Below are 17,583 nucleotides of genomic sequence, written 5' to 3'. Positions count from 1 at the left end.
AACATAAGAAAAATGAAGAAAAAAGAAAAAAAACAGAAATGAACAAAGAAAAAGAAGAAAAACAAAGAAAATGAAGCAAAATCAAGAAAGACAGAAAAAAACTGAGAAAAACAAGAAAAATGAACAAAGAAAACAGGAAAATGAAGAAAAATGAGGGAAAAGATGAAAAACAGGAAACAAAGAAGACAAAGCAAAATGAAGAAAAAAAGAAAAACAAAGAGAAAAAATAAATAAATAAATAAATAAGAACAAACTGGATTGAGAAATGACTATTTTCTGTGCTTTTACTGTTTATTTGGTTCATTCTGTTGCGTTCATTTTCATTATTCTATATTTTTGACATGTGTTTCCTGATTTACTGCTTATATTGAATACTTTTCAGATTATTTTCTTCTATTTTCGGTCATTTTCTGCTAATTTTGTTGGATTTTTTTGTATTTTCTGCTAAATCTGAAGTGTCAGATTGTAATTTGTGTAACTTTTTTTTCACTCTGATGAGATCAACGTGTGTTTTCTGTTTAATGATGCATGTTTTATATGATGATATTCATGGAAATCTGTCAAATCTGAGCCAATCAGTGATCAGGACTGTCCTGGGATCTGATTGGTCGATCTGGGTTTGTGCGATGTTTCGTGTTGCGTGCGTTGTCGTACACACCTGGAGTACCGAGTGTCCCAGGGGGCTGTTCTCCGGCAGGTCGGCGTCGTAGTAACTCCTCTCGAACTTGGGGGCGTTGTCGTTCTGGTCGGTGATGGTAACCCGTAGCAACGCGCTGCTCTGCCTCTCCGGCGTTCCTCCGTCCACCACCAGGATGTTCATGTCGTACGAGTCCTTCATCTCGCGGTCCAGGTTGCCCATGACGACCAGCTGCGGCAGCTTCTCGCCCGAGTCCATGGCGACCTGCAGGGTGAAGAGCTGCTCGAAGTCGTCGCGGGTGCTCAGCGAGTAGCGGTCCACGCCGTTCACGCCCGAATCCTTATCGGTCGCCATGGGGATGGAGAAGAGGGCGCCCACGTGGGTGTTCTCGGGGATGGACAGCGACAGGACGGGCGAGGAGAACTGCGGCGTGTTGTCGTTGATGTCCAGGACCTCGATGCGGCCTTCGATGAGCCGCGGTCCGGAGCCCAGCCCCTTCACCATGTCGGTGATGGACACCTCGAACTCCAGGAAGCATTTGTCGTCGTCGAACAGGTTGCGGCAGTCCTTGAGCGTCTCGCGGTCGATGGGGATCTCGGTGGTGTAGATGTCGCCGGTCTTGCCGTCGACCCTCAGGTACGGCGAGCCCACCTCCAGCTTGTAGAGGTGGCCGGTGTCGGGCAGGCCCTGGTCCGCCGCCAGGCTGCCGATCAGCGTGTTGGGCGGCTGCTCCTCAGGAACCCGATACAGGATGTCGGTGGGCGCGGCGCCGCAGGAAACCAGCAGGGCGGCGGCAAAGAACAGCAGAACCTCCCGCCTCAACGCCGCCATGTCTCTGCCCGACAGAAATCTGGAAAACACAGAGGACGCTGATGAGTCACATGACCTGGACCGCCAACCCAACAGGTCAAAGGTCAACATGAGTATGATCTGGGTACGGCGCCCCCTAAAGACCGCTGTCATGTTAAAACACCCAGACGGACAAAACAGTTGAACAGACCCAAGACCAAAACAAACAGGAAGGCGGCCATTTTGAATTTTATGGTCAAACTCCTGTCACAAGTTTGATCCGATGAGCTTCAAATACGGTCAGATTTTAGACAAAGATTAAAATAATTATTAAAATGACATTTTTGTTATAATGTGTTCACAGCAACCATTTTTAACAAAACACCACTTAATTATACATGACATGATTATTTTGTTCTTTTTTAAAAAAGTATGTTGTTCTTTTTTCTTTAGTTTTCGTACTTACTATGTTAAGTTGTTTAATTTTTTTTTGCCATTATTTACTAAATGTTATTCAGACCATCCTGTCTCAATGCAACTATGTCTGGCAAATTTTTAATATTTTAAAAATTCGTCAAAAATCCTAAATTTCCCGAAAGTCTACACAAACTTTCCAGACACTGTGAGTAAATGAGCTTTATTTTCTGGGTTTGAGCTTTGACCTGAGAATCCTTAAATCTAAGACTAACACTAGGTTCAGACAGCAGGTCTTAACGCACAATTCACATTGTTGGGTGAAATCGGATTTTTTTCTTGTGCTCGTTCATATTTCACATTAAATGCGACTTCTATCAGTTTTGAGTCTGAACTGAATGCGACCCTGAAGCAAGGTTCTAACAGTTTTGGATTTTTCATGACAGTTTAGTTTTATTTAGTTTGGACTGTTTTTCTCTAATTCAGTTCGTTTTAATTTGTTTTTAGAGCAGGTTTGATAGTTTTTATTAGTTTTTGTTTTCTTCTAAATGCTTAGTTGTAGTTCAGTTGTAGTTCAGTTGTAGTTCAGGTGTAGTTCAGTTGTAGTTTAGTTCTAGTTTAGTTGTAGTTCAGTTGTAGTTCAGTTGTACTTTAGTTGTACTTTAGTTGTAGTTCAGTTGTAGTTCAGTTGTACTTTAGTTGTAGTTTAGTTGTAGTTCAGTTGTAGTTTAGTTGTAGTTTAGTTGTAGTTTAGTTGTAGTTCAGTTGTAGTTTAGTTGTAGTTTAGTTGTAGTTCAGTTGTAGTTCAGTTGTAGTTTAGTTGTAGTTTAGTTGTAGTTCAGTTGTAGTTCAGTTGTAGTTTAGTTGTAGTTCAGTTGTAGTTCAGTTGTAGTTCAGTTGTAGTTTAGTTGTAGTTCAGTTGTAGTTCAGTTGTAGTTTAGTTGTAGTTTAGTTGTAGTTTAGTTGTAGTTTAGTTGTAGTTCAGTTGTAGTTTAGTTGTAGTTTAGTTGTAGTTTAGTTCTAGTTCAGTTCTAGTTCAGTTGTAGTTCAGTTGTAGTTTAGTTGTACTTTAGTTGTAGTTCAGTTGTAGTTCAGTTGTAGTTTAGTTGTAGTTCAGTTGTAGTTCAGTTCTAGTTCAGTTGTAGTTCAGTTGTAGTTTAGTTGTAGTTCAGTTGTAGTTTAGTTGTAGTTTAGTTGTAGTTCAGTTGTAGTTCAGTTGTAGTTTAGTTGTAGTTTAGTTGTAGTTTAGTTGTAGTTCAGTTGTAGTTCAGTTGTAGTTTAGTTGTAGTTCAGTTGTAGTTTAGTTGTAGTTCAGTTGTAGTTCAGTTGTAGTTTAGTTGTAGTTTAGTTGTAGTTCAGTTGTAGTTCAGTTGTAGTTTAGTTGTAGTTTAGTTGTAGTTCAGTTGTAGTTTAGTTGTAGTTTAGTTGTAGTTTAGTTCTAGTTCAGTTCTAGTTCAGTTCTAGTTCAGTTGTAGTTCAGTTGTAGTTTAGTTGTACTTTAGTTGTAGTTCAGTTGTAGTTCAGTTGTAGTTTAGTTGTAGTTCAGTTGTAGTTCAGTTCTAGTTCAGTTGTAGTTCAGTTGTAGTTTAGTTGTAGTTCAGTTGTAGTTCAGTTGTAGTTTAGTTGTAGTTTAGTTGTAGTTCAGTTGTAGTTCAGTTGTAGTTTAGTTGTACTTTAGTTGTAGTTCAGTTCTAGTTCAGTTGTAGTTTAGTTGTAGTTCAGTTGTAGTTCAGTTCTAGTTCAGTTGTAGTTCAGTTGTAGTTTAGTTGTAGTTTAGTTGTAGTTCAGTTGTAGTTCAGTTGTAGTTCAGTTGTAGTTCAGTTGTAGTTCAGTTGTAGTTTAGTTGTAGTTTAGTTGTAGTTCAGTTGTAGTTTAGTTGTAGTTCAGTTGTAGTTTAGTTGTAGTTCAGTTGTAGTTCAGTTGTAGTTCAGTTGTAGTTCAGTTGTAGTTCAGTTGTAGTTTAGTTGTAGTTTAGTTGTAGTTCAGTTGTAGTTCAGTTGTAGTTCAGTGGTCTCTTTTCTCTTCTTCTCTGTGCTCCTATTCAAATCAATCCCAGACAGGACTCTGCTGCTTTAGTCTCCATGTTTCCAGGTAGAGTGGGGACCAGAAGACGACTGGAAACCACAAGTGAACACAAGTGACGGAGCAAAAAGTGTCGGATGGTGCCGCTAGCTAAAACTGCTAGAGCGAAATAAATCGATTTTATATTAGTCTGACATTGACAAAGAAATGAAGGGAATTTTCTCCATAATTTTTATCCATTTTAGTTAGTTTTGTAAACACACAATACAGTTTCAGTTAGTTATGTTTTTTTCTTTTAATTATAGTTTTTATTTATTTCAGTTAACGAAAACGTTTTTTCAATTCTAGTTTTTGTCATTTCGTTAGTTTTCGTTAACGATAATAACCTTGGCCTGAAGTCGCCCACATGCACTAAAGAGGTCCTGACATAATATGTGACCACGCAGACGAAAGTAAATATGGAGGCATTCCAATGACGTAAAGTTCGGATAAATGCGACCTGGCTGTTCAGACTGACATCGCATTGCAAAATATCAGATACATATCGGATTTTGGACCACCTGTGAAAGTGGTCTGGGTTGGATTAGTGCTGTTCAAACTGTCTTTAACAGATCGGATACAGGTCAAAAAATCGGATTTGGTCCACATTTACCCGCAGTCTGAACGCAGCCTAAACGACAAGTATGTTTTCGTATAAACGAAGCCTTTTTTCTGTAGTTTTCGTCCGATGGCATCAGCTGCTCTTCTCTCAGATCTACTCCACCGCTCTTCAGGAACAGATTTGTTGGATGTGTCTCTTGGGGACACTAAACATGTCTAAAAACACACTAAACCAGGTTATTTGTGAGACCTGAAGGTGACTGGGTTTCCGAGAGCAGCCGAGCGGCGTGGACTGATGACTTCCTCCCGCTGCCTTTCGGCTCCATCTGACAGAAAAACCGACAGAAAATACTGAGGAGGCGGCGAGAGGGAACGGGACGCCCGAGAGGAGAGGTTTCCGACACTTTTATGGAGATCACAACTGGAAGACGTGGGTTTGGTTCACTGAACCTAAAGGCATTTCACTTTTCCTATTCTTCTAATCCCCACAGCACCTTAACTACTGAGGTCCCTGAAGGCATCACCATGTCAACATGATGTGTCATTAAGGCACCATAAAGAAACTTTATGAGTGCAAACAGGTGTTTTTCACCTCATTTAAGAGTTAAAACCATTTTAAGTCTTCAAGTTTATGAACGTCTCATCTCAGAATGTGATGTTTTCACTGCAGATGAAGGGATATCTATAAACAACCAGTGAGTTTTCAAAATGAATCAACGTAAACTATAAAAAGCACATCAAATATACATAAGTTTTCCTTTCTGATTTAGAGGACTCATCTGTGCTCAATGGAATTTTGTTGTTTTATCCATGTTTTTGCATCATTTTGGACCACATTATCTCCATATTTGACATTTTCTTAAAGATTTTTAATGTTTTTATGGTGATCAAAACTGAAAAATGTGGATGAGGATGTTGGTTTTGTTCTATCCTATTCCTTCAATCCACACAGGACCTTAACTACTGAGGTCCCTGAAGGCATCACCACGTCAACATGATATATCAAGACTTTAAGGCACCATAAAGAAACTGTGTCAAAACTATTTTAAGTCCTGAAAACTCAAACATCCACCATCGACCAAAACCATCTACTGATCTATACTGTCTAATACCTGCTGATCCACTAACCCTGTCAATACATGTCAGTAATTGGTGTCAAATACAGTTCTTCATCTTTTCATGGTCATCAGATATGACCCATTTGGACGTTCAGAGGCTCCGTAGTTACCATGGAAACACTGTCATCTTCTACAACATTGATTCCCCAGTCAAACCCATGGAGTTGGATCAATGACAGTGGATGGACACACTGGGGTTATGTTCAGGTAATGACAGATTTAGCAGAAAAAGGCAGTTTTTCTTCAGTTTCCTCTGTTTTTGATGATAATAATAAATCGTCACTTGCCCCTTTATCTGGCAAAAAATATTAGACCATCAAAAGTCCTCATAAACAATAGTTCTGCATTCCAGTCCTAACTCCTGTGTGTGTCATGTGACTAAAACAGACAGAACAGAAAACATGGAATGAATAAAAACACTGTTTGTGTCAGAACAATGACACACATACTGATGGAAGAACTGAAGTGACTTTGGTTTTTATCCAGAAAACATGTCAAATGGATAGATATCAGCTGTGAAATTCAACTACTATGAGCTAGTTTTGTTGTTCTCAATATATTTGTCCAAACAAATGGACCTTTAGTTGGACCAGGCATTAAAATGAACAAGAAACTGAAGAAAACAAGGGTGGTTTAATAATTTTTTCCCACAACTGTATGTACAATCACTGAATTAAATACAGGACAGTACAAGATTTTCACTGAAAAATCCCAAAATACAGAGTATAGTATTAGAATAAATGGTGATAAATCACTTAACAAAGGCTAAATCTAGAGAAAACACTGATTCACTAGTAAAAACGGTTATATTATTCAATAATCTTTTATTTTCCCGCGCATTCCCTCCAACAACAGCAGCTCGATGTGTAAAAATCACACAGAAACTCAGTCCTCAGATACATAACCTCCACGTTTTTACCATCATATTGTGCAAAAGTTTCCAAATCCGGCAACATTTCAGGGTGGGAATGTTAATAAAAGTTGCAGCGGAATAAAACAGCAGATAATGAGAGAAGTTGAGTGCAACACGTAGCCTAAAGCGAAGCCTCGTTGCATCTGAATAAACTGAACGGGTGCAAAGGTCACGCGGCGTAAACGTGCGTTTGTGATGGACAGAATCTGGAGTTCAGACGTCTTGTATCTGGATGAATGTGCACTCGTGTTTCTGTCGGAGTCTTAACAGGCTTCCAAAACACAAGCCTTCACTCCTACACACACATACGTGCAAAGCCAACAGCGCGGCGGCGGCGTTAGCGTGGAGGAGGACGAGAGTGCAGACTTCCTGTTTCCTGCTCGCCATGTGGGAGTGTGTTACAGCGTTCCGGAGTGTGTGTTCGTGTGCGTTTCTTTCCGAATCAAGGACGCAAGGAGTACAGAAAAAAAAAAAAGAAAAAATACAAGGGCTCTTCAGATTAACCTCCACGACCCACAGCCGAGAAAAACTCCTCCAGTCGAAGAACGCAGAGTGTGTGTGAGATGAATAACTGCCAAAATAAAGCAGAAAAAGACAAGAACACCAAAAGGAAAGCGCAGATACTAGAGTCTGTCGCAAACGTGGTGTTGAAAACACCAGACAACAGGTGGAATCTAGGTTTGTGAATGAAACGTTCAAGGTTTTATCACCGAGTCGGAAAACACAGCGGCGGTAAATGTACAGTCACAGAATCTGAGGACCTTGAAGGCATCACGATTTCAATATGATGTATCATGGCTTTAAGGAAAACTTTATGAGCCTAAACAGGTTTTTTTCACCTCATGCAGGAGAAAAAAATACAATATTTCACTGTTTAAACAATTTTAAGTCTTGAAGTTTGATTTTTTTGTAAGTTTTATGAATGTCTCATGTCAGAATTTGATGGATTTTACCACAGCGCCTGAACTACACATCCTCACAGAGGCTTAATTTAGATGCAAAAGCTGAATTTAAATGTAAAATCCACATCGACGGTTGGTCTTTTTAAGGCAGTCGTGTCAAACTTATTCTACTTCAGGTCCCACATACAGTCAAATATGATCTTAAGTGAAATAAAACAGTCAGATAATAACCCATAAACAATGTCAACGCAAAGTTTTGTCTTCGTTATTCGTAATTAAAATGAAAAATAAAAACTATCCTTTAAAAAATGTGAATAACATAAACAACCTTCAATCTCTGATGAAAATTAAGCACAATTTTAACAATATTCTGCAACATGATTACAAAGATAGATAGATAGATAGATAGATAGATAGATAGATAGATAGATAGAAAGATAGATAGATACTTAACAAAATGAATAAAATTAGTAAAAAACTATGAAATAAGGAAAAATGGACAAAAATAAGCATCGAAATGAGTAAAGACAAAAAATAAGCAGCAAAATTTGAACAAAATGAGCAAAATTAATTTAAAAAATGAACAGAACAGACAAGAAAATGGCCAAAAATAAACCTAAATTAGTGATACAATGAACAAAAAGGACAAAAACAATAAAAAAAACCCCAGCAAAATTAGTGTAAAATGAGCTAAATGTGACAAAATTAATGAATAAAAAATGAACAAAATAGACAAGAAAGGACTGAACATAAATAAATTGAACAAGATAGATAGACACACACATGCATACGCACACACACAAACACACGTGCACACACACACACACACACACACACACACCAGCCCAGTGTAATTAAATAAACAAACCAAATCACTTCTATACATTGGTACTCCTTCACCAAACAGCAGCTGTCTGATACTAATCATAAAACATCTTTTAATATTACCCATACTGCTTCCATTTCATACCTGCTGTGTAAACAAATAAAAGTTTTAATTCTTTTGAAGACATTTTCTATTCTTTTCCACCAGCCCAAACCCTGGCGTCCATTCTGTTCCCCCACCGCCCATAAACACCAGTTCTGTGGACCTGGTGTGTTCTGTCTACAGCCACTGGTTCGTCTGAACTAGAATTATGCTGATCAGCAAAAAATGACAGTTTTCTGTGAATAGTTTCTGGAGTTTGTGTTGCTATAATGTTATGAATAAATGATACTAAAGAATATTTCAATCTCGATTTGACAGTTAACCGTGTCACACTGTTGTGCTTCTCTTAGTTCTGTTGGTTCAACCCAAAACCACTGGTGCTGTTTATTCTGTTCCGCTTCTTCTGCAGATACTGGATTCAGCCCAGAGGAACGTTTACAGGTTCCAGCAGTATCCACACACTTACAAAAATGTTGCTAATTGTAATCTCTTCGCATTATGAGCTTTCTGTGTGTATGTTCACGCTGTTCTTAGTGTCAAATACCAGGCACTGAGGGTTAGGAACGGGGGGAGGTGAACCAGAGGCCTTCGCATCAGTTGACACGCGGTCGAATGGCGTTCAAAAACACACGAAAGCTGCAAAATGTGTGGAAACAGCAGGTCAGAAGAGCTGCTGTGACACACCACGCCATTTCATGAGCCCAGTCTGCCATGGGCCAGGTGGGACGCTTTTGGTCCACGGGCCACATGTTGGACAGCCCTGCCTTTAAAGGAAATCAAAGTAGACTAAACCAGTGCATGAACCAGTAAAACCAGTGCTTCCAATAGTCTGGTCTGGTCTGGGCCGCCACGGTGCGTTTACAGACTGGACCATAAACTGAACATAATACTGTTAAAATGTCACCATTTTTCTTAATAAGCTTCAGGTTCATGTGAGTCAGATTTTTTTAAAGGTAGTTTGTTGATCTAAACATTTTCAAATGTCATTTTCCTTTTTGAACAGAAAACAGAAGACCTTCTTCCAGCTGGGGGACCCTGAATAAACACACCTCCCTCACCTCTAAGCCACAGACAAACCCCAGGACAATGGGCTGTGCATTTAAAGAAAGGATTTATTTACTAAATTATAAAAAGACGTGTAATACAAACTTCAAACTTCATGGCAGCTTGGTGTTCGAGGTGGGCCAAGGCCAAAAAAACAAACCTCACTTTACCAACTACAGAAGAGAGGACGACCTGCGAAAGAAAGGAAACTAAAACACAGTGTGACCCCCGCTTTGGGGAAACAGGAGGAAACTAGGTAAAGAAGTCAGCAGCTCTTACTGGTTTATTTTGCTGGTCCGGCCCACATTAGATCATACTGGTCTGTCTGAGTGTGACCCCCCCCCTTAACCCTCAGGTACACGTCGCTCTTATACGATTCTTTCCAGTTGTAGAATAAATACCAGACGTATATTCAACGAGCTTCAGGACGATCCAGACTAAGTTGTGTGGCGGTGCTTCTTCTAAAACAGGAAGCAGATGGATGTTGGTGTGTGTCAGAACCAGGTCAGGCTGTGGGAAACCTTCAGCTCTGTTCCAATCCTTCCAAACCCGTCCCACCCCCGAAGAAAACGACCAAACCGCAGACAAACGCCACAAATGTTTGACCTCCTGTCGCCGCCGCTCAGCTGCTGGACTCCCCGCTGAGACCACCACACCTCATTAGTCCGAACCGCTGGAAACCACAACGCGTGAAAACATTCCTCCACCGAGCTGCCAGATACCCCCCAACCGCGACCTCTGACCCTGTGGCATTTCACACGTCACCGCGGCAACGGAGCTGCAACACTGCGGTTTACTGGCCGGCGTCCAGTCTGTAAACGCACCGTGACGGCCCAGACCAGACTATTGGAAACACTGGTTTTACTGGTTAATGCACAGGTTTAGTCTAGTTTGATTTCCTTTAAAGGCAGGGCTGTCAAACATGCGGCCCGTGGACCAAAAGCGGCCGCTGAACAGTCCAGTACGGCCAGAGGGAGGAAAAGATGACCCTTTAGATATGAACACACAGTTCCACAGTATGATTGAAAGTGGATCAGACCAGGAAAATACTAGAATAATAACCCACAAAGTATGTCAACGCCAAAGTTTGTCTATTATTTACTGTTCAAAAGTCAAATTACATATTGAAAATGTTTACATGGACAAACTACCTTTAAAAATGTGAATCACATGAACAACCAGAAATTTATTAAGAAAATTAAATGCAATTTCAACAATATTCTGCCTCAGTTTATCATCTACACATGTTCATTATAACTTACAGACTCCCAGTGGATCTACAAATACACCAAACATTTAATAAACAAACAGAATATTAGTAAAATTACACTGTTTTTTATAAAGACATTGCAGGTTTTTCATATTCATGTTATTCATATTTACTGTGAAAGGATAGTTTGTAAATGTGAATATTTTCATGTAATTTTACTTTTTTACACTAAAACAAAGAGAAAACTTTGGAGTTGTCATTATTTCTAGGTTATTATGATAGTATTTTACTGGTCTGACCCTTTTTAGATCAGTTTGGTCTGTATGTGGAACCTGATTTAACATCTTTGACTGTTAATATCTTCATTGTACTTTTTTCATTTCACTTTGGTGGCTGGTTTAGGTCCGTGGGCCGTATGTTTGACCCCCTGCATGAACACATATTAGTTTAAGGGGTCAAAATCTTAAACTGCCTGTTACCTGAGGAATAAGATTGATAAAATTTCACTTATTTTTTCTAATACATTTCAGGTTGCTCATGTTATTCAGATTCTTTAAAGGATAGTTTGTAGCTTTAACACTGTCATCATGTAATTGGACTCTTTTCACTGTAAAACACAGAGAAACCTTTGGAGTTGTCATTATTTAGAAGTTCATATGTAATTATTTGAATGGTTGGTTTGGTCTGTATGTGGAACCTGAACTCAAATCCTTGTTAATCATTTCAGTGTACTTTTTTCATTTCACTCTGGGTTCGGTCCGTGGGCCCTATGTTCGACTCCACCTGTTTTAAGGTTTATTCATGTGAAACCTCGTGTTTTGAGGAAAAAAAAAACTTCAGGATAAACTTGATTCTGACTCGATCAGTCAGCGTTTGTGGAGATTAAATATAAGAGTAAAAGCTGATTCCACTGTTTCTATTGCTGTTTCTCCAGATGTTAAAAGAGTGGGAATAAACTGGGTCGGACATAAAGTTGGATGAGTTTCTATTCCTGACGCTGCTTTTCCTTTTTTTTCCTCTTCACAAAAGAAGAATCACTGATCCCACTTCAGCCTAAAAGCCACGATAAGTCTGGTCAAACCTACTTAAACCTACTCACTGTCAAATGACAGGCTGTAAAATGTTAATATTTGGTAAATATTAAAACCCTCACAGATGCAGAAGATTTCTCCGGTCAAAACTCTCATATTTCAGCAGTTTCATGAGCCAAATGTCCTACTTTACATTTACTCTGTCTGAAAAAAGAACTGAACTGAATTACAACATTAAACTGTCAAAACTAGACGCTTTTTACATCAAACTCCAACAGAACCTTCATAAATTCTGATATGTTAATTTTGACGTTGGCATATGTTCCCTATTTGTCATAATGAAAACCTAAAAATATCCATTTTCTCTGACATTTTAAGGCATATTGGCAGGATTATTCGTTCAAAAGTTCTTACGCTGTATTAGAAAAATACACATTTTTGCATCCTGATGTGGTGATCCAGGTTTTTGAGAGTTAAATCACACACAAAAAACACAAATTATAGGTTTTATTTACAGAGAACAGCACTGTGTTGTACATATTATTGGATAAGTAGTCAATTTGTGGAATAGTTGTGGATTAAACCAATGTTCTGTTGCACTTTTTGTATTTTTTTTTTTACCTTAAATTAGCAGGAAAGCAGTGGTGTGTTTAAGCTAATGTGAAAATTGTTGTTTGTTGCTAATTTTTGTCATCTTAAGTTAGCATTAGACATTTTTTTTATGACTGAGAGCTAATATTTTTCTTAGTGTTTTCTGACTTATACACCTGAACATAACAAAACTTATGGAAAACATGCTGTATTTCAGCTCAACTGGACAACTGTTGTGTTTGTTGCTAATTCTTTAGCGTAAATTAGCATTTGACACCCATTAATGACCGAGAACTGTGATAGAAGTTTGTTTGATTTAATATTAATGGTATTTTTCTTAATATTTCTGGACTTTTACATGTGAACACAACAAAAATGATGGAGAACAACGCTGTATTTCAGTTAAAGTAGAGTATTGTTGTGTATGTTGCTAATTTTTTTCACTTAAATTAGCATTAGACACCTTTTTGTGACGAACAACTGTGACATAAGTTTACTTAATTTAGTATATTTCTGAATATTTTTTAACTAAATACAACTGAACATAACAAAATGTGTGAAAAACAGTGCTGTATTTCAGTTAAAGTAATGAATTGTTGTTTGTTTGCTTGTTTTTTAGCTTAAATTAGCATTCAACACCTTTTTGTGACGTACAACTGTGACATAAGTTTACCTAATTAACTGTAAATGGTATTTTTCTTAATATTTCTGACTTAAACACCTGAACATAACAAAACTTACAGACAACAGTGCTGCATTTCAGCTAAAATATAGAGAATCACTGTGTTTGTTTCTAATTTTTTTAGCTTAAATTAGCATTCAGCACCTATTAATGCCTGAGAACCATTACTTAATTTACTATTAATAAGATTTTTCTTCATATTTTTCTTATTCACACAGAAAAATCCTTGTTTTTAGATTTCAGCTGCTTCTACTTTATCTTCATTAACATATTTATGAGAGAAAATCCAACAGAGACATGAAGTGAAAGAGAAAAAAAACTGATTCCATACAAGTAAAGATAAGAATCTAAGCAGCTGGGCAAGAAAATCCGACTGTAAAACTGTCAAAATGAGGTCTTAAATCAGGAAGAAACAGATTTTAGATGAAAGCAGGTTCAGATATTTGAGTATTTGACACAGTCGAGTCATTAAATAGACGAATAGTTACTGTGAAAACGCTGATAGAAGCTGAAAAGAAAGGTGAAAAATCATGTCAAAGGTCGATTTGAATGAGAATAATTCAGTATTTTTCTGGATTCAAGTGAAATAATTGTGATGGAAGTGCTTTATTTCCATCATACATGCGGTTCTGTGTTACTGTAACATGAGAAATATGTGGGAAAGAATCACAGGGTCAAAGGTCAAAGACATGATGTTCGATTCAAAGTGCAGCTGATTTGTGTTTGTTTATGTCCCACGGTGGACGCGCTAACATGTGTAGCCGTGTGTGCGTTTGTGTGTGTGTGTGTTTGTGTGTTGTTGTGTGTCCTCGGGGACGCTGCGGGGTGAACGGGGATCGTCCACATCGTCTTTTTTCCCACAGACCCTGGACTTTCTCAGCCGTGGTGATGAGTGTGTTTGTGTGGAAAACAGTCCACGCTTTGTTTCCTCCAGAAGACGCTCCGATGGAAACAGACGGAGGAAAAAAACAAAAACAAAAAAACCCAAAAACACGAACACAGAACGAGTTAAAGCAGCGTCTTTTATGTCGGTTTGGCTTCATCCTGTTCATTTGATTTATTTTCCTATTGTTTTGTCGTTTAAAAAAACAATTTAACTTTTCTTTTAATTCATTTTTATTTATTTCCTGTATTTTGTCTTTTTTATTTGATTTTATTTATTTTTTGTATCTTGTTTCGTTTCGTCCTGTTCATTTCATTTACTTTCCTATCGTTTTGTCGTTCACATCATTTAACTTTTCTTCTATTAATTTGCTGTCTTTTATATCACTTCTGTTTTGTCTTTTTTATTTGATTTATTTCTTTTTTGTATCGCGTTTGGTTTCATCCTGTTCATTTTCTTAATCAGTATTTTGTTGTTTTGTCGTTCACATGGTTTAGCTTCTTTGTCTCATCCTGTATCATCTTGTTTTGTCTTTTACACTCGTTCTGTTTCATCTTTTCTGTTTTATTTGAATAATTTTGCTGTTTCATCTTTTGACTTTGGTTTTTCTGTTTCTTTCCTGTAGTTTTTGTTTCACATTGTTTTGTTTTTACATCATGTTCATTGTTTTGTCTAATCTTTTTCATTTTATTTTGTCTTTCATGTAATTTTTGTATCATTTCTTTAATCCTTTGTCGTTCTTTCATCCTGTTTCACCTTTAGTTTATCTGATAGAATTCTTCTTTCGTTTCTTCTACATTGTTTCCATCTTGTTTGGTGCATTTTCTTGCTTTTGTTTTACATCTTTCATATTATTTTCTTGGTTTTTTAAAAATTTTTTAAGTTGTTTTTTTCACATAATCTCCTTGTTTTTGTTTTGTCTCGTTAATTACTTTTTCACTTCATTTTCAGTTTCATCTTTCTTTACATCACATTCTTGTTTTCTTTTGTCCTTAAATCCCTTTACTTCTTTTATTTTGCTTTTCTTTTAGTACATCCTTTACACTTTTATCTTGTTTTGTGATTTTTGTTCTTTTAAGTTTCTTTCATCTTTTTTTATGTGTCTTATTAATTAAAAATGCTAGAATATAAGTTGAAAAGCAGGAGGTTGACAGGTCAGATCAGCTTTGATGTGATATTTCAAAATTAAGTAATTCTTTTTAATCAGTATTTTTCATAGAAATCTGATAATATACAGGAAAGTTATATCTATTAGTGTAAAATCATGTTTTTTTGTTTTTATTTGCAATTTGTAGATAAAGAGTCAACGATTATTTAGAGAAAAAGCTATTTTAAGCAAAAACACAGAATTAAGCCAATAATATTAATTAAAAATGCTAGAGCATAAATTGAAAAGCAGCAGAATGACAGATCTCATTAATTTTCCGCTTAAACACATATAATTAAACCCAGAACATCTGCTTTGATGTGAAGTTTTAAATAGAAGTAATTCTGTGTAACTCTGGATTAAACTTACGTTAGCTCTGTGGATGGAAAACATAAAAACTTGAGCGACAACCTTTTTGGAAAACGAGCAAAAATACATTTGACAGACATTTGTGTTCAAATGAAATGTAGGTAAAATACAGTAACTAAGAACTGGTCCTCAGTGAGCTTCCTGTTTGGGTGTTTTCGTGCAAACACACTCAGTAAAACTCAGTGTGAGGTCGACAGGCGTTCGTTCCATGACAAAAGGACACAACCATTTCCATGTGTATGAGCCAGGCAGCGGCGTTTGACGGTTCGACTCCCAGTCTGTGGTGGACGGACAAAGACTAACGACGGGAGAGAAGAGGGGGCGTGTCCGGACAACAACAACAACACGCATGACAAAGCAGCCGAACGGCCCCGTTACCTCCCATCGTGAGCGCGCAGTATTGATATTCAGAGAGTGTCGTCATGGCAACCAAACGATGCCCATGGAGACACATGAACGGACAGCACCGAAAAGTGGACGTCAGTGACTGTTAGTGCAAACAACCACATTATTTCACATTAAACTGTTGATTTAGACTGAAAACGTGACAAAAAGATTAGAATTCATAAACATCACTTAAGTCAGTTTGTTTTAATATATGTTCTGTTTTCGCTTTTTTCATATTATTTTTAATAATTGCAATTCATGCACAAAAATGAAGACAGATCGAACCTGAAAATATCAGATGAAACAATGAAAAACTCTGAATATTTCATCCACAGAGTTAACAGAAGTTTACTTAGAGTTGAAAAGATTTACTTCTATTTAAAACATCACATCAAAGCTGATGTCGTTGGTTTAATTATGTGTTTTTAGCTGAAAATTAATGAGATCTGTCAATCTGCTGCTTTTCAATCTACACTCCAGTGTTTTTAATTAATATTATTGGCTTAATCGTATATGTTTTTGCTAAAATTAAAGGTCATATATGCTAAAAAAATAGCTCTTTTGCTAAATAATCTTTGACTAATTATCTACAAATTGCTTAAAAACCATGATTTTACTCTGAAATAGATTTAACGTTCCTGTATATGATCAGATTTCTATGAAACTACTGGTTAAATCCAATGATATTTAACAGTTACACAGTCTGATCATGTTTTTCTGCAGAAAAATCCATTAATAAATGAGTAAATATGTTAAACATGCTACAGTCTAAATGAAAAAGCAGCAGATTTTCATGTCTGAGCAGAAAATGCAGAGGAAAGTGTTTTACTCCAACAAAAATCAATCATTTCTCAGAATTGTAAATGTTTTTTTTGGGGGGGGGGCTTATTTTGTCTTTTTAGAACAATATCATTAATTTCACCAGTTGAAAATGTAGTTACATCATCTGACCATGTTGCTTCAGCAGAAAAAGTCACTAATATAAGACTATGATACGATATGGAATAAAAAAGGCTAGAATGTAAGTTAAAAATCAACATAGGAGCTTAAAATGCGAAGAATAAACCCAAAACAACAAAATGAACAAATTTTCTGTACATTTAATTATTATTTTAGTAGCAGATCTTCTTGTCTGGACTTAAAATTCAGAGAAAACAGTTTACTCCGACACAAATGTAAAATTTCTTCTTCTTTTGAGTTTTTTTTTCATATTTTTGGTCTTTTACGTCACTCCTTCCATCGTATTTCACTCTTTTTTACATTGTTCTCGTCTTTTTTTAACACTATTTACTTAACTAAATAACACATTACAGTTATGCCACCTGATCGTGTTGCTTCTGCAGAAAAATTTGTGCAAAATTAATAAAAAAACTGCAGATTTTTACGACTGAGAAGCTAAAACCATAGTGAAAGTAGTTAAACTGGTTAGATTCGATTCCTTTTATAGTCATTGCAAATAAATACAACACAATCTAAAAGCACAAGGTCAAAACGGGACCAATAAAAGAGTATAGGAATAATAAATATTAAAGAATAAAAGCTGATTAAAATAACAAAGTGAAGTACATGCTTTAAGTCTATGTTTTACTCATTTAATCGAAAATATTTCAATAAACTTTCCTACGGATGAAAAAATAAGCAGATTTATGAAACGAAACCGTTCATTTAATAATAATATAATAATTTTGATAAATCACACAAGTGTAAGAACTTGTCCAGCAGCAGTGAATAACAGTATAAAGTACGTCAAACTTATTCCAAAGCACTGAAGCACAAACTGGACTCTGGTCCAACTGGAAACTGACCTCAGGTTCAAAACGCTGAAAATCCAAACATGAAGCAGCTGAACTTTGCTGAAGCTCCTGCAGGTCAGAGAGAACTCACTCCAACTGAAGTGTCAACACTCGGCCTCTCCC

General features: G+C 36.9%; 1 protein-coding gene across 1 annotated transcript in view; it reads right to left on the bottom strand.

The window, feature by feature from the left end:
* LOC115426869 (protocadherin-1-like) overlaps nucleotides 1-17,583 on the bottom strand; it is a 348,451-nt gene that overhangs the window by 312,539 nt on the left and 18,329 nt on the right. The window contains exon 2 of the mRNA XM_030145099.1: nucleotides 659-1,487. Coding sequence (XP_030000959.1) covers nucleotides 659-1,468 — 810 coding nt within the window. The 5' untranslated portion in view covers nucleotides 1,469-1,487. The remainder of the gene's footprint in view (nucleotides 1-658; nucleotides 1,488-17,583) is intronic.

Source organism: Sphaeramia orbicularis, chromosome 10 (genome assembly GCF_902148855.1).
Source record: "Sphaeramia orbicularis chromosome 10, fSphaOr1.1, whole genome shotgun sequence".
In the NCBI taxonomy this organism is placed as follows: Eukaryota; Metazoa; Chordata; class Actinopteri; order Kurtiformes; family Apogonidae; genus Sphaeramia; species Sphaeramia orbicularis.
Note: the sequence above shows the minus strand (reverse complement) of the source record. Positions and strands in the feature narration are given on the sequence as shown.